At 36.3% G+C, this 18,100-nt stretch overlaps 1 protein-coding gene across 1 annotated transcript in view; it reads left to right on the top strand.

Annotated features, from left to right (window-relative positions):
* The window catches only part of COL4A1 (collagen type IV alpha 1 chain), a 213,720-nt gene that overhangs the window by 126,169 nt on the left and 69,451 nt on the right, over positions 1–18,100 (top strand). Inside the window, exons 13-24 of the mRNA XM_069094111.1 lie at positions 224–310; positions 1,020–1,046; positions 1,218–1,268; positions 2,719–2,763; positions 2,860–2,913; positions 5,776–5,817; positions 7,293–7,377; positions 7,888–7,923; positions 10,561–10,725; positions 13,812–13,907; positions 15,701–15,784; positions 16,434–16,504. Coding sequence (XP_068950212.1) covers positions 224–310; positions 1,020–1,046; positions 1,218–1,268; positions 2,719–2,763; positions 2,860–2,913; positions 5,776–5,817; positions 7,293–7,377; positions 7,888–7,923; positions 10,561–10,725; positions 13,812–13,907; positions 15,701–15,784; positions 16,434–16,504 — 843 coding nt within the window. The remainder of the gene's footprint in view (positions 1–223; positions 311–1,019; positions 1,047–1,217; positions 1,269–2,718; positions 2,764–2,859; positions 2,914–5,775; positions 5,818–7,292; positions 7,378–7,887; positions 7,924–10,560; positions 10,726–13,811; positions 13,908–15,700; positions 15,785–16,433; positions 16,505–18,100) is intronic.

Genomic DNA, 18,100 nt, shown 5'->3' on the forward strand with positions numbered 1-18,100 from the left:
TCTCTCTCTCTCTCTCTCTCTCTCTGTCTGTCTCTCTCACACCCACACCCACATCATCATCATTTAATGATTTTAAATCATTTGATTTAAAAATCAAAATGAGGACCAGATTTCTTTAGCTGAAGAATGTTTTGAATTACCTCATTTTCCTTCTTAGTATAATTACTTTTGTACCTAATAATCTCTCCACTCTTTTTGTTTTGTTTTGTTTTGTTTTCTATAGGGTGAGCAAGGTGTTAGTGGACCTCCAGGTGAACCAGGACAAGCTCAAATAGGAAAAAAGGGAGATTTTGCTACTCAAGGACAAAAAGTAAGTATGCTCAATTTAATGAACATTGATTTCCTAGTTTTTAAGCACATGTAAGAAAACACAGAGTACATGGGTCAAAATCCATTTTTTCCCCAGAAATTATCTTCAATTTTTCTAACCTTGTGTGACCCCAAGAGTCCAAATCCTGAGTCATATGAAGAATTTCTGTGAGCCTCACATTGATGTGCTAGAATCGGAGAAATGACTCAAATTCTAGAATGGTAGCAAAATGTTAATAGAGGAACATCCCTCCCCCTTTCCAATTCATTTCTAGTAACCCCTTTCCCATGTACCCTGAAGAATTCTCTTCTTTTTTCCCCTACCCCCCGCCTCTCCAATTGGATTCCAAGATTTACTTGTGTGGATTTGCTGGTCTTATAAAAACTGTACCAGGGTTTGGGGATTGGTGTGGAGGCATAGAGGGCAGACTCTTGGCATACTATAGCAGGAGCTACAGCTATGTTAAAGTTTATGCTGGACTCTTAACAGCATCCATGTCTACAATCCTCTCCTCCTCTCTGCCCCCCACCATGGAAACCATAGCACACTTATTAATTAATCAAGTTCAAGCTTCAAGTTTTTTTTAATATATCATAAAAGACTTGTTGATCTTACTCTCCTTCATTAGCTATTAGTACTAAAGCCTAAACATTTGATAGAATTATTTGGAAATAATCTTATGGAATTTTGTGTATTTTTAATTCATTAGGGTGAAAAAGGAGAACGTGGAGCTCCTGTAAGTATTAAATTTTAAAATATCTCCGCATGTGAGCAATCAAGTTTTATTGATTACATGTAAATTAATAGATTTATTGTAGGCATATTTTTATTTTAAGTAAAATGTGTTCTATGTTAAAAATTATCTACATAAGATAACACATCTAATTCTTTCCCCCCCTTTTTTAAGGGACTGCCAGGTGAAAGAGAGAAAGGTGAACCTGGTAGACAAGGGCCTCCAGTAAGTATATTTAATTATATACTCTCCCATGAATCCCATTATTGCTTATGATCAAACATTTTTTCACTGAGCATGGAGTCAAATATTCAGAGAAACATGGAACTAGAAAGAGTGTGTAGGTCATGTAGGAAGGCTTTTCTGAATGCTGTATAAAAAAGTAGTAATTGCTTTCTTGAAGGTCTCTAGAAAAAGGCTAAGAACCCTTAAGATTTAAGTGATCTCAAAGAAGAAATAGTGATATTTTTCAGTATTTCTTCTAAGGGTACAATTCCCCTAATCAGCATATCTTAACACTTGAACATTAACTCTGATTTTTCTCTTCCTCACTAGGCCCTACCAACCATATATGTTTCTAAGTTCTCTCAATTCTTTTTCATCAATCTTTTTCTCACCTGTCCTTTCTATTTCCTTGGCTACTACCCTATTTTAGGCTTTCATTAACTTCTTGAAAATAGATTTTATTGATATCATTTGTCCTTACATTGCCTCTATTTTCTTCTGTATCTCTTTTCATTATTTTATAGTTGGACTATTTCAAATGTTTCCTAGACTCTCCAATGCCTAGTCCCTACAATGTCATTCCCATCCATTATACTCTAAACAGCAATGTCAAGATATCTTATATAACAGTTGAAAAATCTATAGTTCATCCAAAATAAAACCCAAACTCTTTAGAATGGCATTTAGGGTTCTTTGAATCTGCCTCCAATCTCATTTTGTCCCTTATCCTCCATCACTCTTGCCACATACTTCATAATATTGCCATACTGTTTCCTGGACTCACCCGACTATGACATGTATCCATCTGTTTGATCACCTTGTCATTTATTCCTAGAATGTACACTTTCCCCTTATTTTCCTGTCCTCAAGGGTAGCCTCCAGTCTTGTCTTTTCTGCTAATCATTCTCCTCTCCCTTCCCAAGCTGGAATTAATGTCTCCTTTCTAGGATATCATAGCACATCACACTTCTCCTTTGTATTTAGGTCTAGTGGCTAGTCTCTCTTTGTATATAGTTGTATGTGTATTCTTGTTATGGTGAAAAGACTGTTGGACTTGAAGTAAATAGACCTAGTTTTAATGCTCAACTTTTGACCCTATTTGAGACATTTAATTCACTTAGCCTCAGTTTCTTTGTGTTAAAAAAAAATTGTGGATATTTTTTATAACCTATCTTATGTTGTTACTGTAAAGAAAACACTTCCTAAGCCTAAAAATGTTGTGTAAAGACCGGCTGGTATTACTAGATTATAAGCTCCTTTGGGGGCAAGAAAAAGTATCATTCATCTTTGTACCCTCAGGGGTTTGACACAAGTCTCTGCATATATAGTTTGTGCTTAATAAAAGTGCAATTGAATGGAGAGACTGAATTTTTTTTTCATCTTTGAATCATGACTTTACTATCATATCATGGTTTTATACTTTGCTAATGGTTCATTTTCTGTTGCCTAGGGGAAAACTGGAAAAGATGGTGAAAAAGGAGAAAAGGGGAGTCCAGTAAGTATTTTCACAAAGTTCTTTCATGTTAATATATGTGCATATATTCACCTTTACAACATATCAATGCGATTTGTTTCATCTGTCTATTTCTAGGGTTTTAGAGGTGATCCAGGATTCCCAGGAATACCAGGCAGAGATGGTGCTAAGGTGAGAATGAAATTGCATTTGGATTTTAAAAGTACTTCCATTGTATAAACTACTTTACAACTGTTCCTTAAAAAAAAAATAAGGGCAGCTAGGTGGCGCAGTGAACAGAACACCAGCCCTGGAGTCAGAAGGACCTGAGTTCAAATTTGGCCTCAGACACCATTTACTAGCTGTGTGACCTTGGGCACGTCACTTAACCCCAATTGCCCTGCCTTCCCTCCTCCAAAACGATTAAAAAATATATAAACTAGAGGGGCCCTTCATTTTCTTTAAGCAGGAGAGCCAATAACCTACTGAAAAAAAGCATTCTATCAAGAAATGTACCAGTAAAAGACATTTTACTTTTCTTTTACATGTGTACAGTTTGTTTTTTTTTTTGTTTTACACGACATGTTAAATATTTTACTTTATTGTTAGAATTTTCAACAGGGAACAGGAGAAACACAGACAAAAGGAGTAACATATTAGTATGGTGATTTACATTAACAAGCAATATTTATCTACCTTAAATTGCGATCCCCACTTTGTGAAATAAGGAAGGTGTGATTATTATCCCATTTTAAAAAATGAAGAAACAGACCTGGAAGGGTCAAATGACATTTGTTCTCCAAGGTAAATGAGAGAGTTTTTTCACTGTTTCAGGGCCCACCGCACTTCTTCACCTTGCTCATTATAAAAGGTGGTCATCAGATCTTTAAGGGGAAGCTTTGGGTGGTAAATGAATAGTGGTCTTTGGCTCAGGGCCTCCTCTGTTCCACTCCATTCTCTGACACATAATGGCTGTCTGATTTGGGACAAGTAACAGCTTCCTAGTGACCCAAGTGAACTTTATAGAGACTACAAATTGCAGAACACTTGTCAATCTGTTTTGCTAGAGCAGATTTCCTGGCAAATTCCTGACACCCATAAATTCATAGGTCAGGACCCCCCCCAAAAAAAAAATCAGCTCTTTATCATGGTCATCGAAGAGTCGATTAATGAAGAAAAAAAGATAGTAAAGAGAGATGCATTTTCAATGTTTGCTGAAGCTCCCCTCCAAAGAAGAAAGATCTGATCCATTCATTAATGCCAACCTCTTTTCATGGAATATGAGCTTTGCAGGGCAGCTAGGTGGCTCAGTGGATAGACTGCCCGGCCTAAAGTCATTTTCCTGAGTTTGAATCTGGCCTTAGATAGGCACTAGAAGGGTGACCCTGAGCAAGTCACTTAACCCTATTTGCCTCAGTTTCCACATCTGTAAAATGAGCTGGAGATGGAATCCACTATTAAGTATTATTTTTATTTCTGAAGAGGCTTATTAATCAAAGGACAGATGTTTTCCAAAGTGAATAACTTGCCTTCCAATTTGAGAATTAAGGGTTTTCATATATTAAATTGACTTTAACAAATTTGCTTTGAGGAATCAGTTAAGCACCTACTATGAACCAGGTAGTGTGCATTGTACTAGGAATACAAAAGCAGTACAGTAGATACACTGGACAAAGGAAGATGCCAGTTCAAATCCTGCTTCAGACACTTGCAAGCTGTGTGACCTTGGGCAAGTCACTTCTAAATCTCTATTTACTTCAGTTTTATCATCTGTAAAATGGGTATAATAATAGCACCTACCTCCTAGGGTAGTCATGTGGATAAAATGAGATAATATAAGTAAAGTCCTGTGCAAGCCCTAAAAAACTATTAAAGACAAAAATGTAACAATTCTTGACTTCAAGGAGCTTACATTCTATCAGGACAGGCAACATGTGCATATATAAATATATACATTTATGCATAAAATTCAGACAAGTTCATTTGAGTGAGGGAGGGAGGAATTAGTAGCAAGAGAGACATCAGGGAAACCTCACGTAAGGAAGTGGTATTTGAATACAGCTTTGATAAAAACTAGGAATTCTAACCAGGTAGAGGTAAACAGAGGGTGGACTCTAGGTATGAGTAGAAGAGCAGTCTGTATAAAGATACAAAGACAGAAGACATATTGTCCTGTGTGAGAAGCACCCAGAAGACTGGGTTAGCTGGACTGTAGAGTACATGAAGGAGTGCTGTGTATAACGAGTCTGGAAGTACACACATGTAGTAAGGTTATAAGGGGCTTCAGGTGTCAAACAGGGATTTCTATTTAATCCTAGTGGTAACAGGGAATCAGAGGACTTCATCGAGCAGGAATATAACATGGCAGGAGCAAATAAGTACTTCCTCCCCAAGAATGAATGAGGCACGGGGCTTATTTGTAGACAGAAAAGAATGAACCAGAACATAGGAAGAAATTGGAGATCCAAAAAAGGGATTGGTTGTGGGTTCTAATCTGCCTGAGGAGACAGGATGGGCTATAAGGGTACAAGTCTAGGGGCTGACCGTGCTAAGAAGGGATAGTTCTTTTTTCTGAGCAAGAGTAAAGGAGGAGGAAATAGGGGATATTACCAAAGGTTTCCAAAGTATAGTGTAGGGGAAAAGAGGAAGTTCAAGGTTAATGTATCTGAATTCATGTGAACATTAGTTGATATCACTATTTGCCAAATACTTTTATGTCCAACAGCTTATGGTTGATATTATTAATATTGATGTTTCCTCAATGGCAAAATGGGGATAATAATAATAGAACCCAAGTCCCAGAGTGGTCATGGGAATCAAGTGAGATAATATTATGAAAAATCATAATAATGGTTAACATTTATACAGTACCTACTCTATGCCAAGTGCTATGCTAAATGCTTTACAAATATTGAGGTATTGTGAAACTAAAAAGAATTTCAAGGCATAATATACCAATTCTGTTTCACAGAAATAAGACACATTTAGTATCATCACCTATTACAGTGTAATTTTTGCAATAATAAAATAAATTTGAATTCATTTATTTTGTAGGGAGACAAAGGACAAGTAGGCCCTCCAGGCTTGCCAGGCCCTGTAAGTAAAAATAAATGATATATATGTATATCTATATTTTGATGCTTCCAGTTCCTTGATTTCCTCATTTGGAGTCTTTCCTCAATTGATGTAGATTGTAACTGCCAACATCCCTGAATACATGGTCCCTGTGATGAAAAAAACAATCATCCTTCTACAATCATTTTGCTATAGAACCTTTTCCCCCTTGGTCTAACTGGTATTCAATGAACAGACACACAGTGTCTGAGCTTATTTAAGGCTACCTTTAAGGCCTTGCTGGCTTGATAGACTTCTGTGCAAATTTGCACACGGCATGATTGAAGAACCCAGGGTTACCTCCATAACCTTCTGAGAGATCAGAGTAAGGCCTTTGTTAAGGTGAATGTCCACAAAAGTGTTAAACTAAAGTGCAAGAAGGAGTATATAGGAATCTTCCCAGGACTACTTCTCCCATAATCTTGGTTCTCTTCTATTTCATGGATTGCCAATAATGGTTTGTATTGTTGCACTCTGCCCTTGGAGATGTTTGTAGGTGAAGAAATGAACAATTATTGCCCTTCTTGGACAATGAAGAAACTGCCCTGGTGTGATTTGTTTTTTCTTTTTGTTAATAGTTAAAATATTTCCTGGTATTACATGTGATTTTTAAAGGAAAAAGTATATGATAAAAATGATAAATTTTTGCATGTAGATTTTTTGCCTATTTTTATTTGACTTTTTTTAGATTGTTACTTTCTTTTCTCTTCCAGAGAGTCTCAGGTCACCAAAAACACAATGACTTACTGTAATATAAAAAAATAGTTGTGTATGAGTGTGTGAGTGTGTGTGTGTGTGTGTGTGTTGGCTGATGTTAGTCTGAAGATACTTGGTTTCATAGTTTTTCTTGAGCTTCAACAGTTTAGTATTTGAGAGAATTTATTAGGTATAAGTAAAGGTCAGGATTATGTTTCCCAGACCATCCATCTGTCATAAGGTTGACTTTAAGGAGAAGCCCTCTTACGTTTGGTAACTCTTTACTACCCATTGACTTGATAAAAATGTAATGCCTAGAATCTCCCATAAGGTATGACCTTGGCAAATTTATAAGTGTTCATTTGTTACCTATTGTTCTAATTGAAAATCTATGCTGTGGCTCAAATATGTATGCCCAGATGTCCCTTAGGCTTCTTTTTTTGAAAGAGAGAAAACAAACCAAAATAACATCATCGACTCATTGAAATCGACTCCGACATCTCTGCAGAGCTTCCTGGCAGATTTCAGTGTTAAGGAAACCTGAGAAAATTTCAGATTCTCCATATTCGTAGCTATTCTTACATGTTATTCTTACTCTTAGAGGGCAACTTGTGGTTTTACTTGCTATGAGCAGGTGTTGAGCATGTCTTTGTCAGTTTTCAGGTAGAACATAGAGCAATTTTCTTCGTATTTGTAAGCGTATTCTCGATGCCATCTGCAGAGTCTAGCATTCATGGACACTTTTCCCTACTTCAATATAGGTGATAAGCACACAACCAGGGGGTGAAAAAGGAGAGAAGGGATATCCAGGTGCTCCAGGACTAAAAGGCGAACCGGGTCAAAAAGGTTAATTTTTTTTTAAAGTCCTTTCTGGTCTGAATTCATTCTTCTGTTGAAAATATTTGCATAATTGGCAGAATTCTATAGCAAATACAGTAATGATTGAGATTTTGCCTTATGCCGTAAGCCACATCACATTTAATGTGTGTTTATAATACAAGTCTATATTATAATTGCAAATTTGCAAATATGGAAAGGGACTTTTGGGTAGCACTTGATGTGTTTTTTGGTGACAACCAATTGAATGCTCATGAAATTTATTGTTGAAATTGAATTGGTTCAGATAGGAGACACCACTGACTTAAGTATCGAAGAGTATTGATCATCAGTTATTCCAATTTTTCTGTTCTTTGGGGGGTATAGGAAGCTCATGTAGAATGGTTCCTTTTTCTTTACCTTTTTTGGGGTGCAATTTCCATGTCCCCATTGACATGAGTGTTTATGACTATAGCAGACCTGAACCAATCAAATGATAAATTTGACAAGCTTAATTCTAGTAACTCTCTTTCTCCTTAGGCTATCCAGGTATTCCAGGCTTACAAGGTCCTCCAGGTAAAAATTCAGTTTATAATAGGAATTTTTCTCATGCTTAACCTGTTTCCTTCAGTGTGTATTGAATGTTATGGATTTGTATGGAAATTGATTTGCATATAGTAGAAGCTTAAACGTTTCTTGAACAAATAAATGAATTAATGAAAATAACAAAATTTAATTATTCAAAATATTTCTTCTCAGTAATTTTGAGGTGAGAGTAAATATGCACAATACATTATATGTTGGTATACTTAAATATATGATCTATTTTAATATATTCCACATATATGTATATATGCTTACAGTGTAGGATTACTGCAACAATGTCTAGTTGTAATTATATTATACTTTGAATATGGTTTCTCTTGTACACTTACCCTGCTCCAGAACCTCTAGTAACTTTGCATGTCTCTTCTATCAAATCCTGACTCCTCTGGCTTTTAGGGACTTCTTAACAAATCCCTGCATTACCTGTGTGACTTGATTTCACATTACTCCCTAATACAAATCTCTACTGCAGTCAGACTACTCCATGTTCTTCACTTTCTCAGCTATTGTGGGGTTTACTGCATCACTGCTAACTCTTCTGTGTAGAGTCCCCTCTCTCCTCCCCATCTTTCCAAGCCAGGTTCAACTCTGGCTTTCCCTGTGAAGCCTTCCTTAAAGACTCTGGTCAAGACCTTATTTGTCCTCTGAAGCACTCTGAATTCTAAGTTGTGCCATGTATCTTGGTACTTACTTGTTTTCTTATTGTTTCTTGTTTTCCACTTCAATTACATTGAAAACTCCTTGAGATTGAGAACCCTGTCCATATTTCTTTTGCATTTTTTAAAACATTTAGAACTATTGTCCTGAGCCCACAGGCTCAGGACATACAATATATGTTTGTTTGAATTACTAGAGTCCAAACCATCTTCTTTACCAACTTGTTCAGTTCCTAAAAATGTCTGTGATTTTGTCAATGTCAGCACTCCCTCCACAGACACAGATTGCAGCTTTTCCAACCCCTTAGGAGACTGATCCATCTCTCTCTCTCTCTCTGTCTCCTCTCCCCTGTGTCTTTCTTTCCTTCCCTCTCTTTCTTACTCTCTCCCTCCCTTCTTCCCTCTGTGACTCCCCCCTCTGTGTCTCTCTCTTTTTCTCTCTCTCCCTCTCCCTCTATTTTGTCTCCATCCCTCTCTGCTTCTCTCTTACTCTCTCCCTCCCTTCCTTCCTCTGTGACTCTGCCCTGTCTTTCACTTTCTCTCTTTTCTCCCCCCTTTCTTTCCCAAACACATGAATGTATGCACAAACATATACATATGTATATACACACACACACAATAATGTAAGTATGTATGTATTTCTCTGTATCAATGGATGGATATGTATATCTATGAATATATAGAGACCAATAATTTCAATTATATATTGATCTGGACTTGTAATTTCAAAGGTGTAGGAAACAACTAGTGAGAAGATGTATCATTGCCAATGTAAATAATTACTCAGACAATATTCTGACATAAAATCTTGAAGTGGGTAACCATAGTCTTACATGCCGAGACTGTGTTTCTTGTCTTCAAGCTTTTGATGCCTTCAGGCACACATTCGTTACATCTCTTTAGTCTCTACTTATGTTCCTATCTCCAGAAAAAGCAGTCTGTTTACTATCCCTCTGTTTAGTCTCAATTCTTCCTTTCATCTAATATGAGTTTCTACACATGGAATATGTTTTCCTTTACTATGTAGAAATTTCATATTTCTCCTATTACCTTCTGATTATAATATTTAGAGTATTTTTTCAGTTCAAGATATTGACTGACATCTATACCTGCTCATCATGAAAATATCTATACATTCATTCATACTTGTCTACATGCATGTTTTATATTTTATCTGTTCAAGCTCATTTAACTAGGTCTTATCTCACATCCAATGTAATCATTTGCTTGTTGGTACCTAACACATTATTGAGTGATAATCTCTTAGTCATTTTTTCTTTCACTCAAGCAGCAACCACACTGGCACACCCAGGATGGCTGCTAGCACAGGTTCTTCGATCTGCTTTACCAGGAAAGATAGCTATTTAAGGGGTCAACAGTCTTTTTAAATCACATTCACTAGTTCAGGGGAAAAGTCAACACCCTCAACTTCAGAGAAAATACAAGCAGAAAAATAAAGACCCATAGATAGGGCTCTGACGACCTGAATCAACTATATACTTTACATACGTCCCTGGATTGAGAGAGTCTTTACATCTGAGCAATGGGGGGAGCTCTGAACATATGGCCACTCAGAATCTTGACAGTGAATTACAAGATCCTTCTCATAAGTGAGCCCCCAAAGCAAAACACTAGCTCAGGGTGTACATACACTTCTCAGAGCCAGAAGGCATCACAACCTTCCTAACTCAGTGGCTAATTAGAAATTAGCAAAAGGTGTGAAAGCCTTCCTACAAGCAAGCCTCCCCTAAGCAAGCTTCCCTTAATGGGCTCCACTTGAGGCCCATTAATGGGCAGGAAAGATCTTAAACGCCATTAACATTCCCCACAGTAGAGTGAAATTGCTTTGTTTAAATATTGTGGAGTTTTATATATAGATATTTTTTTGTTTTGCCAAGGAAGGGGTTAGAATGTGTTCTTTTATACTAAATTGGTGATTTTTTGACTTAAGGTTACCCAGGCCCAGGGCAAATTGGTGCTCCTGGCTTTCCTGGAGAAAGAGGAGAAAAGGGTGACCCAGGTCCTCCAGGACAATCATTACCTGGAACAAGTGGAAGAGATGGATTAATCGGACCCCCTGGGCCTCCTGGGCCTCCTGGCTTACCAGGCCATACCAGTAAGTTCCATTTAATTTTGTTTCCCTTAGAATTCACCCTGTTGTTAGTGTCAGGGCTAGACAAAAAGGTGTCAGGCCTACTCAAAACCTCAAACATAATCTGTTGATTGTTTAAAGAATAAGGAGTTATATGTTAGAGATTTACAATTGATTAAAGGTTAATAAGAATGACTTTAAAATTAGATTGTTAGGTAGGCATATACCACTTTTGGAATGTTTCTATAATGCTATTCAACATGGACTGAAAGTATGTATAAGATTATGCTTTGATTATCATTTAAGGAGATTTAATTATTAAAAACATCAAGAGTACTAGAATTAGAAGATTTTGATAGAAAAATAAACATAGATTTAAATAGGAAAATAAAAATAAAATGAGAAAATGAAAATTTACTCACCTAGGTAGCATAGTTGGGTAAGAGTGCTGGGGCACAGGGTGACCTCAAAGAGGTCATAAAATACAACCCTCTAGTATTATATGAAGAAACTGAGGGCCAGAAAAGTTAAGTGACTTGCCTATAGTCATAAAACTAGTAAGTGTCTGAGGCAGGATTTGAACTGAGGTCTTTCTGACTTTAGATCTAAGTCTCTCTTGACCACTCCATGCTGCCCCCACTTTTAGCAGCAAACACATTTGTTGATTTCTCTTACATATTTTTAAATTTTTTCACTATTGATGTTATGGTATCATAATATAGAATTGAAAGGGACCTTATAGGTCATCTAGTACACTCCCCAGATCTTATATGTGCATGAAACTAAGACATAAAGATGTTAGTGGCTTGCCCAAGATCACACAGATATTAAACAGCGTGTTGTTCAAGTCAAAACCCAGTTCTGTTTCCACTGTGCCATGCTGCTTCTCCTGTATAAGTGTGTTTCTGCTGACTAGGTGACCTCCTCACTTCTTTTATTTGAATAGGAAGCACTAGATTAGCTAATGCCCTATCAACCCTACCTTAGCCCATTATAGACAATATAATATAAGCACAAAAATCATGAAGTATTAAGGGATAATTTATAAATGAGAATGTTTTATGTACACAATCTGACAGGCAAAGAGACAGCTTACAGCTAATTGCCACTTTGAGGCACATTAATGGTTCATTAACCATGCACAAGTGAAACAGCCTTATTTCTAATATTCTACTGAATTGCATAACTGTCTTCATTTCCCATATGGTTACAATGAGCTCTAGGCCATCTGTGCCTGCAACTAATCTTAATAGACAGAAACTGTTCATCATGGATCATAATATTGATTTTTATATCTTGTCAGCTAGAATTTCTTCAGTTTTTGGTTGGGGTTTTAAGTTGTTTTGGCTTGATTTACCTATTCACCCTACATCGCTTTCACATCAGAAAGTACACAAGGATGCTATTCAGGTGAGGAATGATTGAAGGATTCTCTGAAAAGTTTGTGAATTTTATTTATATCATCAGTCATGCTACTGTAGGATTGAGATCTATAAAATGACTTACTAGTAATCTAGTCCAGTCTCTCTCTATTTTACCATCAGCTCTCATGGACTCTGTAAGACCAATAGATGAATTTGACAAAGACAGTGTAGTGTGTTGTATATAGTCAGGAAGACCTCAGTTGATATCCTTTCTCTAATTTAGTAATGAGGAGAAAATCAGTTAACCATAGGCCTCAGCATATCTCTAGGGACAGTATAAGAATACTTGTAGTAGCTAGTAGTTTGTTGTCATGAGGACCAGATGAAATAACATGTGTACATTGCTTTGCAAACTCATGTCAATGATTATTATCAGGTTTAAGTAGTAACAACTAAAACTATATGTCTTACCAATACCATGCTCTACACAGTGAAGTAATTTGGGATTTGATTTTTGAAGCATGATAGTTTATTTTTACTTTCTGTAGAACCTATAGGGTCCAGTCAGTTATGCTGAAAACAAAAATGAAGAAAGTTGTAAATTAGCAGAGAGGGAAGGCACACAGCTAGAATCAATAGCTCTGGCTGACTAGGAGAAATATTGAGAAGTAATTGTCTTCTAGGTTTTCTTACTTCTTGTCTTTTAATGAAGGGAAGTCACCAAGACCCACCAGAGCTATGTCTACCTCAGATTTTACTTACACTGCTTGATGCTGGGTATACTGGGCAGCCTAACTGTGACCCAAAGAATAGGATGAGAGGGACATTTTTTTGGGGGTATTAAGTTGAAACAGTGGAAGGTTTGCTCAGTGACCTCTGCCTGCTCTCCACCATAGAAAAGGCATTTGTTCACTAGCTGTCCCATGTTGCTAATGTTTCTTGTCCCCCAATTATGCACTCTTTGTAATTTCCACCAGAGAGCAGAGGGAAGTATAAGTCAGGTTGATGTAAGGACTACTGGACAAAGAAATAATTGCAAAATTATTTAATGCCTGACCTATCATACTTCAGGATCACCCACTACCTAGATCTCTCTGCCCCCTGTTTACAGCATCACAAATTCAGATTTTATAGACTAAAGAAAATAGAGCTGAGGAGTTCTTAACTTCTTGTGATTCAGTTGGATGTTTGGGATGCAGAAGTCATCTATATGCTAAGAAACAAGAGCGAAATTCTCCCTAATGGTTTATTCTTTCATTTTTCCTTGAATATGTGAAAGAATAAATGTTCTATTTTATAAAGGGGAAAAAAATGTCTTGTTATCGACAGAAAGCAATACTTCTCAACTAGCACCTACTTCAAGAAATACACCAGATGCTATTTGTATGGCTTTAGTTTGTCTCCTGGTCTACTAACATAAAAAAGTCTTAGAATTAAACATCAATAATTGTTAAGCACATTACCATGGTGTAGTATATCATGATTCCTTTAGGCTAATAGCAACTTTGTTTTAAGTTTGTGCTGAAGGCATACAAAGGAATTAAGGCATACTTTGTCATGGGATTCTAAATAACACATTTCTGGTTTTATTTTTCAAGTCAATGGACTTGATTCTTTAAAAATTCTAATAAATAATTTTTTTTTGTTGTGTCACATTAGTGAAGGTAAAATGCCTTGGCTGCTATCTCCTGGGAAATTTTAAATTTATAAAAACTAAAATTCTTCCTTGTTTTGTTTTACTTCTAGATGGAATAGTGGAATGCCAGCCAGGACCACCTGGAGATCAAGGTTCTCCTGGAAGTGCTGGCCTACCGGGATTGCCAGGGGAGATGGGAGAGAAAGGTAATTTATATTAGGTCTTGGGGATTTTTTTTAAACCCAATGTTCACATCTGATACTAAATTTATAAACCATGGATATGTGGGAAGCTATAAACATACATTCTTTGAATAATCATCTTTTGCTACTTCTTTTGAGGTTTCATTTTGAGCTTTTGAGATGAGAATGCCTTTCAAAAAGGGAAATTTTAGAGGTCTTCATTCTTCAGGGTTAGTATCCTTGTTTTTGTTTCCCTGCCATTCTCATGTAATTTTAAGTGAATAGCCCTCATGTACACAAACTCAGCAGACCAAACTTTGGGACAAAATGGAAATTTTGACTTAAAATTTCAGGATCAAAAGTCTTGAAGAATGACAGTGTTTTACTAAATTTATGAGAATTTTTTAAAGAAGCCAAAAATTTTGAAATCAAAAGCCCAGTTGTCCTTTTAACCCCGCAGTATCTTAATTCAATGGTATAAACTGTACAGGTATTGGATTGACATATTACTCTTTTTCTTTTTCTTTTCCCTTTTAACGAGGCAAATGTAACAGTTGTGATGGGACATCTTTTGGCCTTTTTGGAACCTTAAATATGTATACATAGAGAACTGTTAACATTTCCACCTCAGAATATACATTTCTCCATATTTGTTTACCCTTCTCCATAGTCATTATATGGCTATTGACCAACTATGAGTAGGTAGTTGCCCCATTATTTTGATTCTCCAGTGTGTCATTTCAACATTCTGGCTTCTTTCTAGTGCTGTCTACTAAAATCTCAGTTATTAATTCGTACTTTCAAAGGAATGCTTACAGTATAATATGACCATGACCCTGGAGGAAAAAAAATACTGATTAAGTGTTTGGAGAGAAGGGGCCTAGGGAGAGAACAGGAAGGCTTCAGGAAGGGGTGAGGTGGGAAGAATGCCCAGTAGGTGAAATGGAATAGCGATAAACATTAATTTTTTCCCACTTTTCTAATAACTGTTGTTTCTGTATGTTTCCCTCCCTGCTGTCATGCCAACACTTTGCTTAGAAACAAGGTAAAGATTTTGGCTTTAAAACCTAAAACTGCAATCATAAGTGTACCTAAATTATCAAAATTATCAAAAGATTTATTTTCTTGGATTGAATAATTCTTCTAAACAGAGGAAAGAATATGTTTTCTCATCATCTCTATAGTGTGGTATATTTTCTTTTCTTCACTAGCCCCTAATTTCAGATTGCCCCAGTGATTCTTTTTCCTTTTGATTATTATCTGTCAGTCAACATTTTTTGTTGGGTCACTCTGCCATAATATAGCTCATATAAACAAAATAAGCCAAAGGAAAAAAAAAGTAATTAGAAGTTTGTTTGTTTTTTTACAGTAGATAATATATCATGAGGAATAAAATAGTTTATCCCCCTCCCCAAAAGCCCACCAAAAATAAGCATCTTAAGCCATGTAAAGGTATATTTCTTCAGTTTTTTTTGGGGGGGATGTTCCTGGTTTTTGTAGTTGCTATTTAGAATTGTTAGAGCAAAAAATCAGGTTGTATGTGAAACATTGTTTTCAGAATTAGAATGGAAGCATGGGTAAAAAGTATGTTAGTTTTCCACAGAAGAAAAAAGAGGCTCATACAGGGAGATGTGCAAATTCTATTACTCATTAGAAAACTGATTACCGCCCACCCCCCAGCCACCCGGAATCATTTGGAAAATCTAACAGTATGTTTGCTAGTAATAGTTACCTATTTTTCTATTCTCTCAGCATAGTGTACTGAGGATTTCTTTACATATAATCCACTCACATTGTATATTCATTTTATTTTGAAGGTGAGAAAGGTCAAGGTTGCCTAACCTGTGATATAGATGGACTTCAAGGACTTCCAGGTCCACAAGGGCCACCAGGGGAAATAGGTAAAATAATTAACTTTGACTTTGATTTTGTTTAGTCATATCTTGGGCACAGGGTGTAACATCTCAAGGAGCGTTGCCCTTGGTCAGAGAAATAAATAATTACCATTGTGGCTTTTTAGACTTCTGGCTTATTATATTTTAATCTAATGAAGAACAAAAAATTTTGATAATTTTTTCTCACACACAATAAAAAATAATATTATATAATTTAACTTCATTACAGCAAAGACTCTCCTGATATCTAAATAGCTATAAAACAAGTGGTTCATAGAGACACTCTTTTTACACAGTCCAACTTGATGAATTTAATACTTTTACCAAAAAAATCAATAAAATTTTCCTCAAGAAGACATCTATTCAGAAAAAGAAGTTGCTTATAAAAACCTGCACCAAAGCCATTTTACATAGTCTTAGAGTCCCTTTCCTCTCTTTCAGCTTGTCTAAATTTCAGTATAGTTGTAGTTTCCAGTAGGGACTTTTATTATAACATTTGTCTCAGAACATCTCCTTTGTATAAAGATGTTCCGGCTTTTTAATATTGAATTAGGGATTTTAATGTAGAAAAAATGTGATATTTTATTTCATTTGAATCATTTCAGGTATTCATTTTACCTACCACCGCCTCCCCCCACCCCATCTTTTTGTTTAGGTTTTCCAGGACAGCCAGGTGCCAAGGGAGACCGAGGCTTACCTGGACATAATGGTCTTGAAGGGATGCCTGTAAGTATACCATTTTGAACCTAAATCTGTCATAGAAGGTGTCAAATGAGTAATGATGATCAAATGAAATAATATCTATAAAATGCTTAGCACAGTGCCTGGCTTAATAAATGTTTATTTCCTTCTTAAGACAAATTGCATGTTTGCATTTTTGTTGCTATTTGGTTTCACATCAGATTGGAGAAATACAGTATTTCTGAGTGATCCAGTCACATCACTTTTCACTTTATAGGAGACTGATTGAATTTCAGTCTCATAAATTTCAGTCAGAATTGAGAAAGAAGTCAACTTCGCTGAAACCAGACCAGATGTTCCCGTTTCCTTTTTACATTTTCACAAACCTGGTCTTGGTGTTTCTACGCATTCATCGATTTGAGGGTTACTGCACCATCTTCTGGTGGAATACTTGTATCTACTTTTTTATCATTTTTTTTTTGAAGCAAAGTGCAGCCTGGTGCCCTCCAGTGGTCTTTTCAAGCAATAGTCATTTCTGGTTTTCTATTGCATTAACCTTCTTAAGCAGGACTATTGCAATGGAAAACCCAAAAACTTACTAGTGAATGGGTTTGATAAAATTTCTTGGTACAAAACTGGGAAATTCAACTTACAGTATTCTTTTCCCAAGGATTTGCCATGCTTTTTTCATTATACTCTGTGCCAACTTGAGCTGCTCTATGAAAACCCTGTGGTACTTTGGAAAATCCTTGTAGTTAGGGGTAGCATATTCTAGCTAAATTTGCTTTCTTGCTTATTATTGAAGAGTTGGTTGGTGGTATAATCACCATTGCGTGAAACCTAGTTAAACATAATATCAATTCTGTCTCTAGCTTCTTACAAGAAAGAGTAATTGAGAAAATAAGAAAAAAACAAGAGTTAGAGAGTATTTTATTATTAAAATAATACTGCTTTCTAATGCAATGAAATATTATAATTTTATTTCCCCAATTCCTCTCTTCCTTCTATTCAGTGTAAGCATTAGCTAGTATCTGTAATTCCTTATTGTGCTGTCTTTAATTTGAAAAAAAAAAAAGAAATCTCTTTCATTGGTTTCCTCTGATGTAGCAGCATTTCCCAAAGGAATGTAAATTGGGCAGGTGTTTTCTTAGACTGCTGGAAGCTTCTGTGTGTATGTGTACCTATGGGGGCAAGGGGGGGGACTCAAGTGAAAGTGAAACAGCTAGAGGGAAACAATCATTTGTTTCCTTTTGAAGTTAAATCTTTGCCTCTTGGTATTCTAGAAGCATCCCAGAGCCTGGGGAGCCAAACTGGGGGTTGCAATTGTTTAAAGTGTTTCTAAATAAATTAAAAGTTTAGCTGAACTGGGGATGTTCCCTTTATGGTGAATATCAAAGACAAAGGAACTTTGAGGGAATGTGAAAAGGATGCTTTTACTCTCAATTCACCTCCCTTTATCTGTTTTCCTTCTGAGGCAACTGGTAAAATTCCTGCTTAAAGTCTGGTCTGAAATCAGTCCTGCTGACCTTGAAAACCAGATTTAAAGAACCAGAAAAGTAGATGGGGGGAAGGAAAGAGAGAGGGAAAGGCAGAGGAGAGAGAGAGAGAGAGAGAGAGAGAGAGAGAGAGAGAGAGAGAGAG

This window comes from Petaurus breviceps, unplaced genomic scaffold (assembly GCF_028583685.1).
Source record: "Petaurus breviceps papuanus isolate PSGF00001 unplaced genomic scaffold, PetGlider_PUasm1.0 214, whole genome shotgun sequence".
In the NCBI taxonomy this organism is placed as follows: domain Eukaryota; kingdom Metazoa; phylum Chordata; class Mammalia; order Diprotodontia; family Petauridae; genus Petaurus; species Petaurus breviceps.